Genomic DNA, 16,662 nt, shown 5'->3' with positions numbered 1-16,662 from the left:
ATCATTTTGACATTAAGAAGTTTTTACATTGACCATGATCCTGTTATAAGTAATCATCTTAATGACATCTGCTATATGTATAAGCTCATGTATGTTTTTACTCATATGTCCACCAGCTGAGTGAGACTGCAGTTTCTCTTTACTGTTTCACTCTTGGAAAGAACCTGTTGTGTAAAAAGGACACAGGCAGCTTAACTGGACAAGTAATTTAATGCATGTAGTAGTAAAGTCAGTTTTGGCACTATAGAGGATCGTGTTCTACCAGACCTCTACTCTACCAAAATAACCCAGTATTATATACAGTTTTTCATGCTGTCAAGGAAACTGAAGATAACCCCCATAGTTAAGTGTAAATCAGAGATAGCCACACCAACCAAAGTGAACCACCAAACCACAATAAAACAAAGAGAATAGAAGACGTATGTCTAGCATGGCATTCCTGCTTTTTGGCCTAAAGGTCTAAACAGATGACAGGAGGGGTCACCTCATCCTCATGCATAAATCAAAGTGCAACAAGTTGTATATTCAGATCATTTACCATCTCAGATATCTCAGATCATGAGAAACCATAGGAGGGCCTGAGAGTCTGCTCTGGACAGTCTGACTATATGAGAGCTGGGATGGATACAGTGCATGCTCGTGTGGAGCAGATACAGCCTTCCTCACTGTGGGAATTCTTGAGAGTTCTGTCGCTGCTGAACTGTACATGTAGTAGGACTGTGTGAAGCTGTATGACGAATGTTCCCAGCAGACACTGCTGCCAGCTGCAGGGGTCAGTCTGAAGTCACACAGGCCCTCTCTGTCCTTTACAGGTGGGATGCGAAGTTGCGAGCTATGCTCCTTCTTCAGCAGTGACTCTATTGAAAATGGGCTGCTGAATTTGATGGGTCGGTTGTTCTCCTTGCCAGCTGAGTCTGGTGAAGGGGGGTCTAGTGCAGCTCCAATTTCACACTTTATCTGCCATTGAGGCTCGAGACCAGGTAACATGTCTTTCATATCTCTGAAATGACGGCGTAGCATCTTTGGGGTTATACAGCTCTCGTCCACTTTCCAGAAATTCCTTTTTGCGTTTGGATAGTCTGGATCAACTGGAACCTGGGATAAAGAGATGGGGTGTTTGAGTCATGCCAGTTCATATAAGTAATAACACAATAAACAAATTGATACAGTTTGATATGCAACAATGCAATTCATCACAAGTTCTGTGGCATATTGATAATAAGATGAATAAGAATAATTATTATTATTGTTATTATTATTAATATTATAATTATTATTATAAACAAAATACTACAGTTAGATTTTGTTAGATATGCAACTGTGCTATTCATCACAAGTTCAAAAAAAGGATTATTATTATTATTATAAACAGAAAGTTCTGTGGCATAATAATAATAATAATAAGTTGATACTGTTATATATGCAACTGTGGAATTCATCACAGGTTCTGTGGCATTTTCCATCATATTAATATCCCATAAATTCATATTAAATGTGGTTATTGGAAATGAATGGGTAAAAGTAGCCAATCATAGCCTTCTCACCTTCACAAAGCATTTGTTGGACGACAGACAGACTCTGATGTTGTTTTCCAGGCCCTTTCTGTCCCCAGAAACAAATACACCCAGTTTCTCCATGATCTGTAAAAAGAAGAAGAAGAAGTCAACCCACTGCGCCTCTACTGGCCTGTTGCTCGGTCACTCTGCGGGGAAAGCGGGTGTTTACCTGTCTGAATGTGAGCATCTTGTTTGGAGAATCTTGAATGACGTACGCAAGCAGGCCGATATATGTCCCTTTAGTGTATCGTTTGTATTTTCGTCTCTGGACTCCTTTAGACTCGTCCAGTATTGATCTGAAGCTCGTACACGCGCTCATGACTGCGTCCACGGCAGAAGGAAGACTGGCCAGAGAAGCAGGGGCACTCAGATTTATCGGGTGGGCGAAAGGTGGGCTAATTCGTGGGCATTCTTTACTAACTGCTGCTGTTTTATGAGGTGTTAATATGGGGGCGGCACCTTTAACAGCCCACCATAGCTCGAGATCCTCGAGAGTCCCTCGATCTTGTGTGCTTTTTTTACATTATTATTTATATTATAATATTGCAATATCTTTTAGATACGTTTATATATATATATATATATATATATATATATATATATATATATATATATACCAAATACATACAATATTGTGCAAAAGACTGTGGCGCATTATTTAAAGCCATTTATCTCAGCAATAAAATGATTTATTCATAAAAAGTAAACATAAATACAATAAAATTAATAAGAGTTAAGAAAATTAAGAAAACGTGTTGGATGATGACTTCAAATGACGTCTAATATTCTTATTTTACTATATTTATTTATTATAAATATGAATTATTATTATTATTATTATTATTAAATATTTAATACAAGTTTGTTTGTTTCTTTATTGTTTTAATCATTTTCCAAACATTTTCCTCTGGGAGCATAAATTTACTTACATTTATGTGTGTACATTTAAGTGAAGGGGATGATTTAAACTTTGAATTGATGCAAAATATAGCAATTTTCCCACAGTTTTAATGCAATTATTTTGAGGTTAATAAAATCAGCTGACTTGCTACCACGTTATCACACATCTGGTCATGTTATTTACAGTGTTTATTTGCTGAATGGCAAATCAGCACAGATTTACATGCAGTCTGTTTGTATTTTGTGATCGCTCGATTAGTGATGTGCTGCAGTTGTCACCTATTTAAGGTGATCAGCGGTGTTTTCAATTAATATGGAGATTAAAGTTGGAATGTAGTCGATTAGACCCCGGTACTGAAACACCGCTCCCAGTTTCTCTACGGACTGGAGCACTGTAACACGCTCTCCACAGAGGGACGTGCCAGTGGTATTTAAATGTCTGAGCTTTTTCTCTGTAGATCATGATAATCGCCGATAAACAGCGTTTAATTTAATGTAGTGTGAGAGCTGAAATATGCTTGCAGAAGGCGTGTCTCCAGAATACACAGTTATCACTCCGTCAAGACAGGAATGTGTGTATACGAGCTGTTACTGGTAGGGCTCTCAGTCTCCTAACAGTCATGTTCTCTCTTCATTCAGTCATTCAGATGCTAATTCAGTAACGATAACAGTAAATAATGGAGAAAACTGCCAGTTTAATGCACTGTAATGCCCCTATAGTAGTAGTAATTCGCCCAGACGACTTAGTGTCACATTATTTTATAAAGCATTTTACCCTCAATCATGAATTGAACTTTAGGCTGCTGATCACTCAGGTAGGATTAGGTAGTAATTTTTAAGATCATGTTCATTTTTAAAGTATCATATTTAGTATTTCCCAGTGATAAATAAAGTATTTCTAAGTATTTAATTAATTTGGATTATTCTAATCTTTAAGAAAAGTATCATTTAGTATTTCCCTGATAACATTATGGTCCATATATATATATATATATATATATATATATATATATATATATATATTTATATATATAATTTTTTATAATGGAACATGATTGGGAAGTTGAATAGTTGTCAAAAGGTAGACTTATAACCAAGATGCTTAATAATAATACATAGAAAATATAATGTTACTTACAAACCTGAAACCTTGTTTTGATTGTTCTGTTTTTCTCAAAGGAAGCATATTCAGTCATGTGAATTTTAGGTATGCATATGTATTTTTAGCTGTGACTTTTGTACTGTGCTTTTCAAATAATCTGAATCACTCAGTGGAGTCAGTGAATTTTAACTTTAAAGCTATCTGTACTTACAGAGAGAGACTCAGACATTTGTGAGCTGTAGTTATGAGGCCTTCTCCTTGAACAGTTCTGGGGACCAGGCAGTGCCATCGGATTTGTCAAATAGATGTTTCACTCAAACTGGATTTCATTATGTGTCATGTCCTCTATCTTCATTTTTCAATTGTTCACTTTTTGGACATAATTTAAGTTATGTTTTTTTGGGGTTTTTTTTCTATATATATATATGTCATGATTAATGGACCAAAATAAATGCTCCAAAATTACTTGGAATAAAATCTTTCCACTGAAGGTTTTTTTTTCCCTTTTCCTGTAGAGTTGCTATTTTGTGGAAGAACAGAAACAAAATATAAATGTTGTCATGGACTTTGCATGTCTGCCATTTCTACAATTCAAGTGCTTGTTTTCTTCTACAGTGAGGAGAATGTTTGGAAGTTGTGCGAGTATGTCAGGGATCAAGAGACGTGTCCAGTGGACGAGCTGTATGCAGTGTTCATATCCAATGAAAAAAGAACTGTGAGTACTTTGGTAAAGTCTAATGAAATAACTTACAAGGCTGTTGGAGTGTTCTCATTGTTTTAATATTGGGTTATCTTCTGTAATGCAGATCCCTATTTGGAAACAAAAATCCAGTAGGGGTGGGGATGAACCAGTGATCTGGGTAAGCAGGTTCTTTAAGCGGAATGTAGAAAAACAAACCATGTAAAGTTTCACTGGATATAATACATGTTCTGCTCTAAAACTGTCCCCACATTGTAGGATTACCATGTTGTGTTGCTGCATGTGAACAAAGAAGGACCTGGCTATATATATGACTTGGATACCATCCTCCCCTTCCCATGTCCTTTTGATGTGTACTCAAGGGAAGCTTTGCGGTCCGATAAGTTCTTAAAGCCAGACTTTCGAAGGTACGTATATTTGTGCCATCAGTATGGTATTAAAATGGTTGGCAACTGCCTGTACATTTGGCTAACTATGTTTACTACTTTCAGGAAAATGCGAGCCATATCTGCTGCCACCTACCTGAAGACATTTGCTTCTGACAGGTCCCACATGAAGAACTCTAATGGGACATGGCGAATGCCTCCACCCTCATACCCTTGCATAGAAACAACAGGTAGATAGTTTTATCCAGATACAGTAAAAGGGATACTGGGGGTCTTCTCTATTTAAACCTAGTGGTCTCTTCTTTGCAGAGTCCAAGATGAACCTGGATGACTTCATCAGCATGAATGCCAGTGTGGGATATGGTGAAGTGTATAAACTTTCAGACTTTGTCCAGCATTTTGGAGCCAAGTGATACAATGTGGATGCAGGGAAGAGGCTGCATTAAAGTCAGGCTGACACAAAGAGTTGGGACTGCAATGGATACTCCGTCCTTTAGCCATTTGCATTAATGTGTTCGATTTCACTGCTGCTGCTTTCTCTGAAATGTCCAACATCTCACTTCTCCTTTGTCTCTTCATATTCACTGTTCAGTGAAAGTCATATAGCTACTACCTTGTGTCAAATGTTTAAGTTAAAAGTTTGTCTAATTTGTCAATAATTACTTTTTATTTCGAAGTTCTGCTCATCATATAAAAATGCAGAGCGTTGACTAAAAAAAGTGACCATCTGTGACTCCTATTGATGAAAAGATGCTCGCTTCCCATGAATACAGCAGTACTGATCTATAGGCCATTATATAACCATTCACTGTCACACTTGTTTCTGTTATGCAAATGCTCTGTTAAGAATACTCGTTTTCATTTTTTGTTTGAATTGACTGCTTAAAGTAAAACCAGAACAGAAGCAGTGAGATTCGACAGGTTTTATTGTCGCAGTGTTGTTCTTGTACAAAGGAAAAAAGAGGGACAGATATACAAACAGTAAAAATGCAGTTGAGAGTGTTTGTGGCAACAACCAGCTAAGCAAACACACGCTGAGATCTTTATGCAATTGCTGCCAGGTAATCCTTCACTTCAGCAGGCGAGAGTCTGCGGAATCCAGCCTCATTACAGATTCCCACTTCAATGTTATCTTCAGTCATTTGACCCTCAAAACTTTCCTGGGGAAACATTCACAAGACACAGAGAAGAGTCAGCAGTACATAACATGGTGAGATGCTATGAATAGCTCAGAATATTGGGAGTGGTTAGTACCCAGGTCAGACATTTAGACAGGTTACAGGTAAAATGATTGGATAACACACCTTCAAGGTCAAGATGGCTGTGTGTATGGCGTCCTCAAGTTCTAGATCCTCATTGTATCTGCAATAAGAATGAATTCACGTGAGTTTAACCTCCAATAAACAATACTGAAATAACTATATTAGCATTGAACAGCTGTGTAATTATGAATTATCAAGCAACATTAAAAGATTACAATCAGCCAATGCAAAACAGAAGCAACATATTCTGAATATACAGAATTCAAATGTAGTAATACAGAGCTATTAACAGTTATAGATGCTGTATTTATGTGAAGACTAACATAAGTAGGCGTATGCTTCGTACTAAACAACAGAGCATTTTACCAGAGGTGGCAAGTATACATACTTAAAGATTTTGTATGAATCTGTAATTCACTTAAGTTTTTGTCACATAATACTTTTTTACCATTATTCCCTACGCTCCCTACTCCATACGTTTTACACACTACACTTCAAAACAGGCTCCTTACTTTAAAAAGGTTCTAATCAGGCGGCTTCAGGCTGTGTAAAAAACAAACAAACTGAGCTGTGCTTTGGTTTTTCTGATTTAAAGCGTTTTGATTTTCATGAAACTAACCATTTAAATGTGATGAACCACAGTGACTCTCTAATGGACAAACTCAGTTGTGCAAAAAAAAAAAAAAAAAAAAACCATATTAAAATGTTGTGCATGATTTTGCAGATGCTGCTGTAGTACAGGGTGATGGTTGGATTCATCTGTAACTCAAAATCATGTTTGAATTCAAGAAATTAGAAGACATAAATTTTTTTTTTTTAAAAAGTATTTTCTAGCTGGAATATTTGTAATTTTTACTAAAGTAACAGACTTCTGTGACTTTGGTACTTCTGCCATCTATGCATTTTACTAGAAGTAGAAAAGTAGTAGTAATGCAGCTTTTAATGTATACAATGTGTGTATATGAGGAAGAGTTGTTGAACTGTAGGCACAGACAATGGACACTTTCTCTTAGGGATGATGATTACAATGTAAAATGATTCCTCTGCTGGTTATCAAGTTCATATACACTTAAAAAAAAGAAAAGTTCAAGGCTGTCATTCTGACTTTATTACCTTTTCTCAAGAAATGTTTTTCCGTTTACATAGTTCTTTCCCATTGCTGTGGCTTTCCAGGCAAAATATGCACCCTAGAAAAAAGAATTAAGCAACAAAGTACACATCAGTTTTCATGTATGCTTCACTGTAAAGCAAACAGAAAACAAAACCAACAGTTTACAATAATGTGTGTGTTTGTGGAGAGTTTGTGGACGGACACCTCTACAAAAAACACCATCAGTATAGTTTAAAAACCAATACAGCACCATGTTGTAAGACAGGGGTGGGCAACAGGGGCTGGAGTTACCGATTTCCCTACTCTATTAAAACTTGCACGTGAGTTTAATCAGGTGTGCTTAAGCAGGGGAAAAAGACTAGAAATGCCCACCTTAGTTGTAAGGTATTCTGTGCAATCACAAAGAACAAATAACATACCCTGACTGTGTGTATTCTTGCATTACCGAAGCCACTCTCTGCACCAGCTGGCCTGTGGGAATGGGCTCTTGGTAAACCAGAAAGTATTGTTGGGCCAGTTTTCTGGCTCTTCTGACCAGCACTCTGTCATGAAAGAGCATTACTGATTATGGTCATCCAAATACTGACTTCAGTCAACTATGTAAGCAATTAATCAAAATATAAAATATGCAGATTATACTCTCTAAAGGTGAGCAGGACAGCAGTCTAATGAACAGGTACATAGGATCAGTGCTTACCTGTAGTCAGGGCCCATGCCACTGTACACCATGCCAATGTGTTTAGTTATTGGTTCTACTTTGTGCACACTCTGCTCATCATAAAGTATGGACTTTTGTTTCTTCTCCGTTGCCAGAACCACACCATTGGATGCTGATAAACCAGGAAAAAGTGGTTAAAACCATAACCTTACATGTAGGGATATAATAAGGCATATCTTCACAGCGATCTTGCACAACAGTTTACCAGAGTTTAAACACTCAAAGTAAATATGGAAATTATGCCTAATTTACCACAAAAAACCTAAAAGGAATGTTACCGATATGGTCTTAAAGTTGAAGAAGTACATTTTTTATATACAGTTTTAATTTTTTTTCTCCTTCTTCAACCTTACATTGAATATTTTAGCATGCAGAACCATTTAAGGTAATGTGCTTATTTGGTGTGGCAAGTTGTTTTACCTAAAACACCACCAGCGTTTTTTTTAACTAGCAATAGTACGTATATAGATATATATCTCTATAAGACCATTTTAACACATACTGACAGGACCACAGATCCTTAACATAAGGCAGTTTTGACAGTCATATGTTACCTTCAATTCACATAAAAAAAAGATCTATTTGTTACTTGCACAATATGTCAGGACATTAATGCATCGAAATGCTTTTGGTTAGGCTAAGATAATTACTCTATAGTAGAATAGCACTAAATATACAGAAGAAATGAACACTACATGTAAAGAAATATTAACCAAAATATTTTGTCCAAAATATTTGGACAAAAGGCAGCAGTTATGTTAAGATGGGAGTGCAGAAAGAGGAATACAACCAAGTTACGATAGTGGAATTAAAAGAATATGGTAAACAGAATAGGTGAAAGTGTGTAAAGTCGCTGTATGAACCGCAGCAGAAGAAACATCAGAGAGCATCAATGCAAACCATTCATACAGTGACTGTGGAGGGGGGGGGGGTCCATTGTAGACATAATAATAATAATAATAAGATAGATAGATAGATAGATAGATAGATCACTTTATTTATCCCACAGGGAAAGTCAGTTTTTACAGCAGCAAAATCAAACAAGAGAGCAGCATGATAGAGGCATAAAAGCGTAAAAGTGTAAAAGTGATTGTAGTGCAGTAATAATTACATTAATATAATGTAATATACAGAATGAATTATGTGTTATGTAACAGTGCAGTAACTACATTAATATAATGTAGTGATGTAAGGCATCCTGGGGTATCATTACAGTATAGAGTTTTAAAGTGGCAGTGCAGATGACAGAGCTGTGTGGCAGTACATACTGATGAACAGAATAGTGTCCGATTGAGAAACAGCGGGACTGTTCTATTAGTACACTCAGTGCACAATAATGTCCCGGCACAGTGACGAGGCGTTGTACAGCGAGATATTATTAGAATAATAATAATAATAATAATGATAATAATAATGACGTGACAAGGGTGTTCATTCTTATATATAATTACATTTTACTAGTAAAAGATCCCACTAAATCAGCAAAGCCTAATATTTTCTCTTCTATTGGAGGAAAGTACAGCACTTAGGTTTTTACCTTTGATTCCTACAGAGGGTGCACCAGCCGCCACAGCTGCCAACGCATATTCAATCTGTACCAGTTTCCCAGAAGGGCTGTAAAATAATAAAATAAGTCTGGTTAGATGGTTCATATAGAACTAAAACAACGAGGCTGGATTTTTCGTTAGCAGGTAGTCCCCCGACAACCCTTATTCCGGCCCCTTCACAGCAGGACACCAGCTCCGGCAGAGCCAGCAGCTGAGACAGGATGAGCACTGTTACTACTGTCCAGTTATGATAGCTACCTAACTAACTAGCTGAGGACCAGTTCATGGCTCACTGTCCACATTTAGTTGAGTTTGCTGTGCAGAATGTTTAACAATTTTAATATTAAAATGATAAATACAGATTCTGCACAACTTTAACTTTCCCATTCACTCTCACTCTGCCCGGTGAGCGTGACACTGCATCTCACAGCCCACTCACACACACACACACAGGGGAGATGCCGCACATGTTGTATATTTATAGAATCGGGAACACACAACAACTGCTGTATTTCTGGTATTTAGGCATCACAAGTAAACACAGTTAACGCGAGTATTTTACCTGAATGTAGTGAGAGAGAAACTGTACCCCCGCTCTGCCATTTCTACTGCGTTTGAAGATGCTCGCAGACCCCTTCCGGCTACAGCCGCTGTTCGAGTCAAAATAAAAGCTTAAACGTTTTTGCTTTGACACCTCGCAAAAATATGCAGAACTGTATTTTATTTTCTATATAAAAACTCTCTTATATTATTGTTGACTGTTGACAAAAATATACAACTGATATCGCTTTAAACGTGTCGAGGAATTTCAGCAAAGTCTGGTCAATCTCAGATATCACATATGGCAATTTGCTACAACCACCTAATATTAGTAGCTAGCTACATATAAGTCTAGTATAAATATATGTGACATATGATATGTTAAGAAATTCGTGTAAAACCCTTCGTCTATCAAAGCCAAAAGGCCTCGCCAAAGACTTTTAATCCGGACCTCCGGAGGAAGTTCGTCTTGCGTTATCCGCTCGACTCTTCGCCCCTTCTTCAGTCCGTAGCGACTCCAACGCCAAGGTATTGTCCTAAAACAGTGGATAAACGTCATGTTTAACTTCAGAAAACCTTTGTTTTAGTGTTACCTTAATTTGTTGGCGTCAATGTGGAGTTGTTTCTGATTTGATACTCTTTTATGACCTCGTTTAAAGCTGGAGAATCGGGTAATACAAGGCGGGACGCCAGTAAAGGCAGTGGTTGAGGAGGAGACATGGCTGGATGGGCTAACGCTAGCTGAGCGCTTCTCCATGGCGGACATAGCTAATGGCAACTTAGCTCGTGTAATTAATGTCAGCTCATTCTGTGCGGCTTCCTTTCTTTACCTTTTTTAAACTCATAACCATATAATTTCGCCAATGTTAATAAAACGTGGTGCCCTTTGGTTAGTACGATGATTATCCTCGACGGAAACTTACGCTTTCTTCGCGACGGCCTCGATGGCTAACAGGCTAATGGCGTAGCGCTAGGACTGTATAGCACGATTAGCTGTCTAGCTAGTCTGATAAATATAGCTACTGGTTAGAGATCTACAGTCCGGGACCCTGATCTGCATAAACAATATCCATAGACCGAATTATTTTATGGATTCAAGCATTTAAAAAGGCTAATCATGTTTATTTGATGGCGGTTTCTCCAGTGATGTGCAGGTGTTTTTCGCTCCATTGAGCAGCTGGCTAGCTAGCCCATTACGGAACCTCCCCAAAAATATCAATATAATACAATAATAATAATAATAATAATAATAATTGGAGACATAAACCATTCCCTCGATTTAATATAGCTACAGTTCCCTCAGTTTAACTAAAGTCGCCCCTGTAACTTGAGGTGGTAGGATAGCTAGCTAGCTAACACTGTCCAGACTGTAGCTACTGTTTTTGTGAGTTAGCTATATTGTAATTTGCCCTATCTACTTCTTACCTTTGTGGTAAACGTATTATGCTATTAAGGGTGTTTTGTACCTCGTCTAGCTTCATGGCCATTTTGCTAGAACCTTGAGATGCACTAAAACCAGGCTTGATGTCTTTATTCCAAGTAAAATAGCTGATTTTAGTGAGGAGCCCAGTGGTGGTGGTGGTGGTGGTGGTGGTGGTGGTATGTCATGTTTCTTTTGACCAAAGTCAAGGGTTTAGCTAGTGGTTCAGTGGAGAAAGAAATGTGGACTGTTATACCGATATGAGGCCAAATAAGCCAGGCCTGTTCATTTACTTCAGAGATTCCAGTGTTCTGCCCCTTTTCTTTACGCACCTCACTATCTTGCTCTAATTCTGAGCACACACATGTTCTGTAGATCTTGTTTTGTTGGACAGGTTTAGTTAGTTAGCTGCCTTACTGCTTTCATCCAGCCGGTGTCGCAGAGTTTGTGTTGACATGTAAATATGATGCGTGTTTCCAGGAAAAGCCATGGCTCGTGGGCAGCAGAAGATTCAGTCCCAGCAGAAAAACGCCAAAAAGGCAGCAGAAAAGAAAAAGGCACAGGGAGCAGATCAGAAGACTGCTGCCAAAGCCGCTCTTGTCCACACATGCCCCGTGTGCAGGGTGCGTCTACGGTGTTTATGAATCTTAGCATGGATAACAGCATGTGCGGGTGTACCTTTGTTTGTCTGGAATAGCTGTCAAACATTAAACCTGGGGTTAATTATTACTTCATGCTTAATCTGAATTTGGAAGGCTTGGATCAGTGATTTAATGACTGACTGTTGTTTTTGTCCTCTGTAGACACAGATGCCAGACCCAAAGACATTTAAGCAGCATTTTGAGAGCAAACATCCTAAGTCTCCAATGCCTCCTGAGCTGGTGGACGTGCAGGCATAAAAGACTCTAGGAATTAACAGTATCTGAATTTGGGGTAAGTCAACAGGGGTGTCTGTTATACAATAGATTTAAGTGTGTGTGGTTTTTTGTTTGTTTGTTGTTGTTTTTTTATGTATTTATTTATTTATGGCATTATTTGCACTCACTGCAAATGTTCTTTACAGACCTTGGGGGAAGAAATGATGCGATTCAGCTTGGCCAACTGTTTCAACTCATCTGGACACAGTGACAGGAGACCTAAGGATGGACTAAAGCACACCAGCACCCATTTGATTTTATATTTTTATATGCATCATGCCTTCATTTAGGCTGACCGTCATTTCAAGTGTGCTACGTGCCCTAACAGCCTCATATTAATGTCCCGTCAAACTCTTCAGTGTTTACCCACCCGCTAATTTAATGTTTTTTGTTTTTCCACTCCTGACTGCTTCTTTCAGTTTTAAACCATATTAACACACACCAATGTTTGTCCTCAGTGCATACTACTTGTAAAGCCCACATCTTTTTTTTTTTTTTTTTTTTTTTTTCTTCTTCTTTCCTTTCAACACAAGCCATGATGAGAATTGCATCACTGTGGGGATTACAAATTGTGGCCAGGATTGTGATGGAATTAGTTCTACTCAGTTGGCAAAACTAATCTTCAAATCGACAAAGTATGCTCTCAAAGTTCTTTAGATGTTGAATAGAGGCCCTGGATTTGCTTAATGTTTGAGCAGTTTTTTTTATGGTTTTCAATAAATGTATAAGCATATAGTCAAATGTGTCATGGTGACTGCCTAGAAGGTGCATATTGGTGTATTTTAATTCCATTCTTTTCTAGGTACTACTAAATAAGGCAACTTGGTATTATTGCTTGAGTCACTTGAGGGTGATTATATTTTGGGGGGGGTGAATTATTGCCAGCTTAGAACGGTATAAAAGTGTTTCTAAAGTAATGTTATACATGGAGGGGGGATTACTTTCAGACCTATGCTAAAACTTCCAAATAGGATTAACAAAGAAGGCTTTATGGTTTCACTGCTGTGGATATGATAATGTGATATGCAGGCATTTTTGTTGCATCCCTAATATTAGTAAATATGTTTTGAAACTATGAGATCATGGTTGGGGCGTTAATTTGTGTACATGATCAATGTTTGCAACCTAGGCACCAGGCATAATATTAAAATTTTGTCCGACACTGATGAGCATGCAGACTTTCCTGGACTTTTGTAACCACTATGCAAGTTGAATGCCTGTTTTACATCAAGCACTAGGTGCTATTGTTCTGCCTTTATAAGACCTGTAGAGCACTAATGATGGAGAATATTTATAGACTGTGATATTTAATAGTTGTGAGGTCTCAAAAGATGATTTTGAAAGTGTGCTGAATTTGCATAGTTAAAATAATTTGACAGCAGTTAGCTCTGTATTGTCATCTGAGTGCTCCAGCCTTCACTCAATTCTGTTTGTCAAAATTGCATTTTAGTTTGATTAATAAAAATGACTTTTCTCCTAGGAATGATGAAGCCAGTCACCTATTACACTGGCCGTGAGTTTTCATGTCTGATCTTTATGGTGGAAGATTATTTATTTCAGTGCTTTTTAAAATACAACAGTGATCATTGAGTTGGAATTTGGGAACCTTTTTGGAAAATTTGATAGGATACTCTATTCGCCATGTAGGAAAAGGTAAATATATTGTTTAGATAGACATATCTATCTATAATCATTAAAATAATTTCTTATGTATAATCAGAATTTATTTATATATAATTAATTATAATTGTTATTAATTCCCCTGGTGTGGAATGATCTCCGCCCATGTTATCAGCCCCACTTACCATATATGAGCACAGTGTAGTTCTAAACCTACAGACTGTAGTCCATCTGTTTCTCTGTTAGCCTCCTTTCACCCTGTTCTTCAATAAGTGAAATGATCTTCAAAGGTCAGGACACGGCCCTAGGATACTACCACACAGCAGGTAGTATTTGGATGTAGTTCACAACCCAGAAACATCCAGCCAACAGTGTCCTTTGGGCCACATATTTTGTCCACTGAGGAAAGAATAGAGACTGACCAACGCAAACTGTGCCAGCAACAGATGAGCTTCTTCTACAAGGTGGACCAACTAGGTAGGAGTGTTTAATAGAGTGGGCCAGCAGCACTGAGAATGACCCACTACCCAAATGATAGCTGCTCTGTGGGGTCCTGAAAGGAGTCTATCAAAGTATGTAGAGAAACAGATGGACTGCAGTCTGTAAATATTTGGTAAGTGGAGCTGATATAATAGGTTGAGCTCATTTCAAAGTAGGGGTGATCATAATAATCATAAATCATTTAACAGCCTTTGAATGTCACCATATTCCCTCCCTGGAATTACGCCTTCAGATTAGAGGTGTTAGAAAAATATATGAAGCTTTTTTTTGTAGTTGATCAACTGGCAACATTGACAAGTCAAGAGTGGAAAGTTGAGAGTTACTGCTCTGGCCACGGCTTTCTGAAGCAAAGCGCTCCATGAGTCAGACTCGCTCCACTGAATTCCACAGTAATTATGTATCACATAGAGTCATGGTGACTGGACTTGAGGTCACACCTCAGGGTGGTTCTCTTACAGTTTAGTATCTCATTTTGTTCGCTGAACAGTCGGTTAATCACATACTTTATGTATTGGGTTGGGGCTTGGGAGTATAGGAGGAGGAATCTCGTGTAAGTATATTGGAATTAGCAAAGATATTAAAAGTTTTCAAATTAATTACTCAGGTAGAAGTGTAGATACTAGGTTTATAGATACTTTAAAGTTTAAAAAGACTTCTATAGAAGTTGAAATATCAACTTAAGCTTTTTGCTGTGTAAAAGTACTGGTTTCAAAATGACTGAAAGTATAAATATAGAAGTAATGTAAGGAAAACAAATGCTAAAACTTTAGGCCGCGCCACAGGGGCCTATAGTGCAGTACCCCCTCCCCCTCCCCGAAACATTTTTCTAAAATCCATAATGACTATAATGTTCTATTAAAATGTCAATGTTGAAAAATGTTGGGCTGCACTAGGCTGCCTGTTTCAGCTGCAGATCTGCCCATTAAAATGAACACATTATAGTAATATCAAATAGATTTGAGCATCTATGTGCATTACTGAGCATTAACATATTTCACAGAGCAGTATATTTACATTAAATTTACATTTACATTTAGTATATGATGAGTCGTTGCCTATAAGTGTTGTTATGGTGTAAAAAGTCAAACTTCAGAGGCATGTTATCAATAAGCTTTATTGGAATGTAAATGTGGGGCTTAGATGGGACATTTCACTCCAGTTCTCTTGAGTCTCTGCCAGGGACATATTCATACTAGGCTACATACATCTGCTGTGTTCTTGCTGGAGTGTGACGGAACGTGCAGGTGCGATGGACCACTTACAAACCAATAGGGTGTCAGAATGGCATATGTTTATACTTCTCATCCAACCACAATCAAATTGACACTTTCTGGATGGTGGATTTATCTGGATAGGGTTTTTTTTTTTTCAAACCGTAATGAAATAGGAGTAACGAGGCTATTTTTAAAATGTAAGGAGTAGAAAGTACAGATAACTGTGTGAAAATGTAAGGAGTAAAATTAAAAAGTTGTCTGGAAAATAATTAAAGTATTCATAATCACAATTTCTACTTAAGTAAGATAACAAAGTATTTGTACCTTGTTACTTGACACCTCTGGGAATTAAGAAATAGGATTTTTTGTCACTGTATCTTATATAGACTGATATATGTCATTTATTCTGTATTTTCTGTAATTTACCAATTCAGTTCAGAAAAAAACAAGAAATAACTAAGTATATAATTCATAAGAATCTCATGCGGTGGGAAATGGGGAAATCAAATGGAAACCCTTTGAAACACTAAATTCAGGTGTTTAGGTCTTTAGTTCTAATGGTTACATCAACAATGAGCATCCTCTAAATCAACTCTTTTAAAAGTAAAAACACCAGCATAAATCAGGAGCACATGCAACAGAATCCTAAATCTGAGCTCCTTTAGACAGAAAAGGGTTTTCAGCAGAAACTCTTCAGTGGCAGTGTAATTTAGTTTTGTTTCTAACCCTTAGATTATTCTGTGTCTGGAAACCTGGCCCTATATTCCACATCCTCATAAACCTTTCTCTGCACTGGCAGCGAAACCCACAGTGCTATCAGTCATGGTGGACACATTTATGGTCAATGATTGTGTTTTAAGATTTGACATAATTACGTGTTGGCCATGTTTTTGAAGTCTGGTTATAAGATTGATGTCCAGTCAGAGAGAGTGCTGTGTCTGCAGGATATCCCTTATCATTTTCAAAGCTATGCGAAGGACTTGACTGTTAGAAATGTGCTCTGTAACACTGTTCTTCTACACTGTTGTTCAGTGTAAATTTGGGTTTAGTGTAAAGTGGGATATTTTGCATGTTTAAAGCAACAATAGCTTAAATGAAATCATTTTAGCTCATAAAAACAGCTTCAGAATCATGGTGATGCTCCTAATTCCACTTCCTGACTGTAAGG

At 37.5% G+C, this 16,662-nt stretch overlaps 4 protein-coding genes across 4 annotated transcripts; 2 read left to right on the top strand and 2 right to left on the bottom strand.

Moving 5' to 3' along the window:
• Positions 1-290: 290 nt before the first annotated feature.
• Positions 291-1,821, bottom strand: LOC140551415 (forkhead box protein H1). The gene is made up of 3 exons (XM_072674838.1): positions 1,726-1,821; positions 1,545-1,640; positions 291-1,095 (listed from the first exon to the last, which is right to left on the bottom strand). Exons 1-3 carry the CDS (start codon positions 1,741-1,743, stop codon positions 535-537), a joined length of 675 nt encoding a protein of 224 aa, XP_072530939.1. The 5' UTR covers positions 1,744-1,821; the 3' UTR covers positions 291-534.
• A 1,048-nt stretch (positions 1,822-2,869) lies between these two features.
• On the top strand, positions 2,870-6,566 carry ntaq1 (N-terminal glutamine amidase 1). Its single transcript, XM_072676064.1, has 6 exons — positions 2,870-3,050; positions 4,174-4,273; positions 4,365-4,418; positions 4,517-4,665; positions 4,750-4,874; positions 4,954-6,566. The coding sequence occupies exons 1-6, from the start codon at positions 2,971-2,973 to the stop codon at positions 5,055-5,057; spliced, it is 612 nt and encodes a 203-aa protein (XP_072532165.1). The 5' UTR covers positions 2,870-2,970; the 3' UTR covers positions 5,058-6,566.
• On the bottom strand, positions 5,553-9,928 carry psma2b (proteasome 20S subunit alpha 2b). The gene is made up of 8 exons (XM_072674461.1): positions 9,845-9,928; positions 9,273-9,349; positions 7,715-7,847; positions 7,437-7,559; positions 7,309-7,321; positions 7,020-7,093; positions 5,949-6,006; positions 5,553-5,804 (listed from the first exon to the last, which is right to left on the bottom strand). The coding sequence occupies exons 1-8, from the start codon at positions 9,883-9,885 to the stop codon at positions 5,688-5,690; spliced, it is 636 nt and encodes a 211-aa protein (XP_072530562.1). The 5' UTR covers positions 9,886-9,928; the 3' UTR covers positions 5,553-5,687.
• A 350-nt stretch (positions 9,929-10,278) lies between these two features.
• LOC140551414 (zinc finger protein 706) lies at positions 10,279-13,321 on the top strand. Its single transcript, XM_072674837.1, has 4 exons — positions 10,279-10,350; positions 11,723-11,865; positions 12,046-12,175; positions 12,306-13,321. The coding sequence occupies exons 2-3, from the start codon at positions 11,731-11,733 to the stop codon at positions 12,139-12,141; spliced, it is 231 nt and encodes a 76-aa protein (XP_072530938.1). The 5' UTR covers positions 10,279-10,350; positions 11,723-11,730; the 3' UTR covers positions 12,142-12,175; positions 12,306-13,321.
• The last annotated feature ends 3,341 nt before the right edge of the window (positions 13,322-16,662 follow it).

This window comes from Salminus brasiliensis, chromosome 3, assembly GCF_030463535.1.
Source record: "Salminus brasiliensis chromosome 3, fSalBra1.hap2, whole genome shotgun sequence".
NCBI lineage: Eukaryota > Metazoa > Chordata > Actinopteri > Characiformes > Bryconidae > Salminus > Salminus brasiliensis.
This window is presented reverse-complemented; position numbering and strand designations above follow the sequence as displayed.

Bases quoted from the DNA above. Each gene is read 5' to 3' on its own strand.
- LOC140551414 (XM_072674837.1), top strand. From the start codon at position 11,731: ATGGCTCGTGGGCAGCAGAAGATTCAGTCCCAGCAGAAAAACGCCAAA. The intron at 11,866-12,045 runs GTGCGTCTACGG...TGTCCTCTGTAG, and splicing joins ACACATGCCCCGTGTGCAGG to ACACAGATGCCAGACCCAAA.
- ntaq1 (XM_072676064.1), top strand. From the start codon at position 2,971: ATGCTTGCAGAAGGCGTGTCTCCAGAATACACAGTTATCACTCCGTCA. The intron at 3,051-4,173 runs GTAGGGCTCTCA...TTTCTTCTACAG, and splicing joins GTGTATACGAGCTGTTACTG to TGAGGAGAATGTTTGGAAGT. The intron at 4,274-4,364 runs GTGAGTACTTTG...TCTGTAATGCAG, and splicing joins TATCCAATGAAAAAAGAACT to ATCCCTATTTGGAAACAAAA.
- LOC140551415 (XM_072674838.1), bottom strand. The intron at 1,096-1,544 runs GTGAGAAGGCTA...TCTTTATCCCAG, and splicing joins CCAACAAATGCTTTGTGAAG to GTTCCAGTTGATCCAGACTA.
- psma2b (XM_072674461.1), bottom strand. From the start codon at position 9,885: ATGGCAGAGCGGGGGTACAGTTTCTCTCTCACTACATTCAG. The intron at 6,007-7,019 runs GTAATAAAGTCA...TTCTTATTGCAG, and splicing joins AAAACATTTCTTGAGAAAAG to ATACAATGAGGATCTAGAAC. The intron at 5,805-5,948 runs GTGTGTTATCCA...ATGTTTCCCCAG, and splicing joins CAGCCATCTTGACCTTGAAG to GAAAGTTTTGAGGGTCAAAT.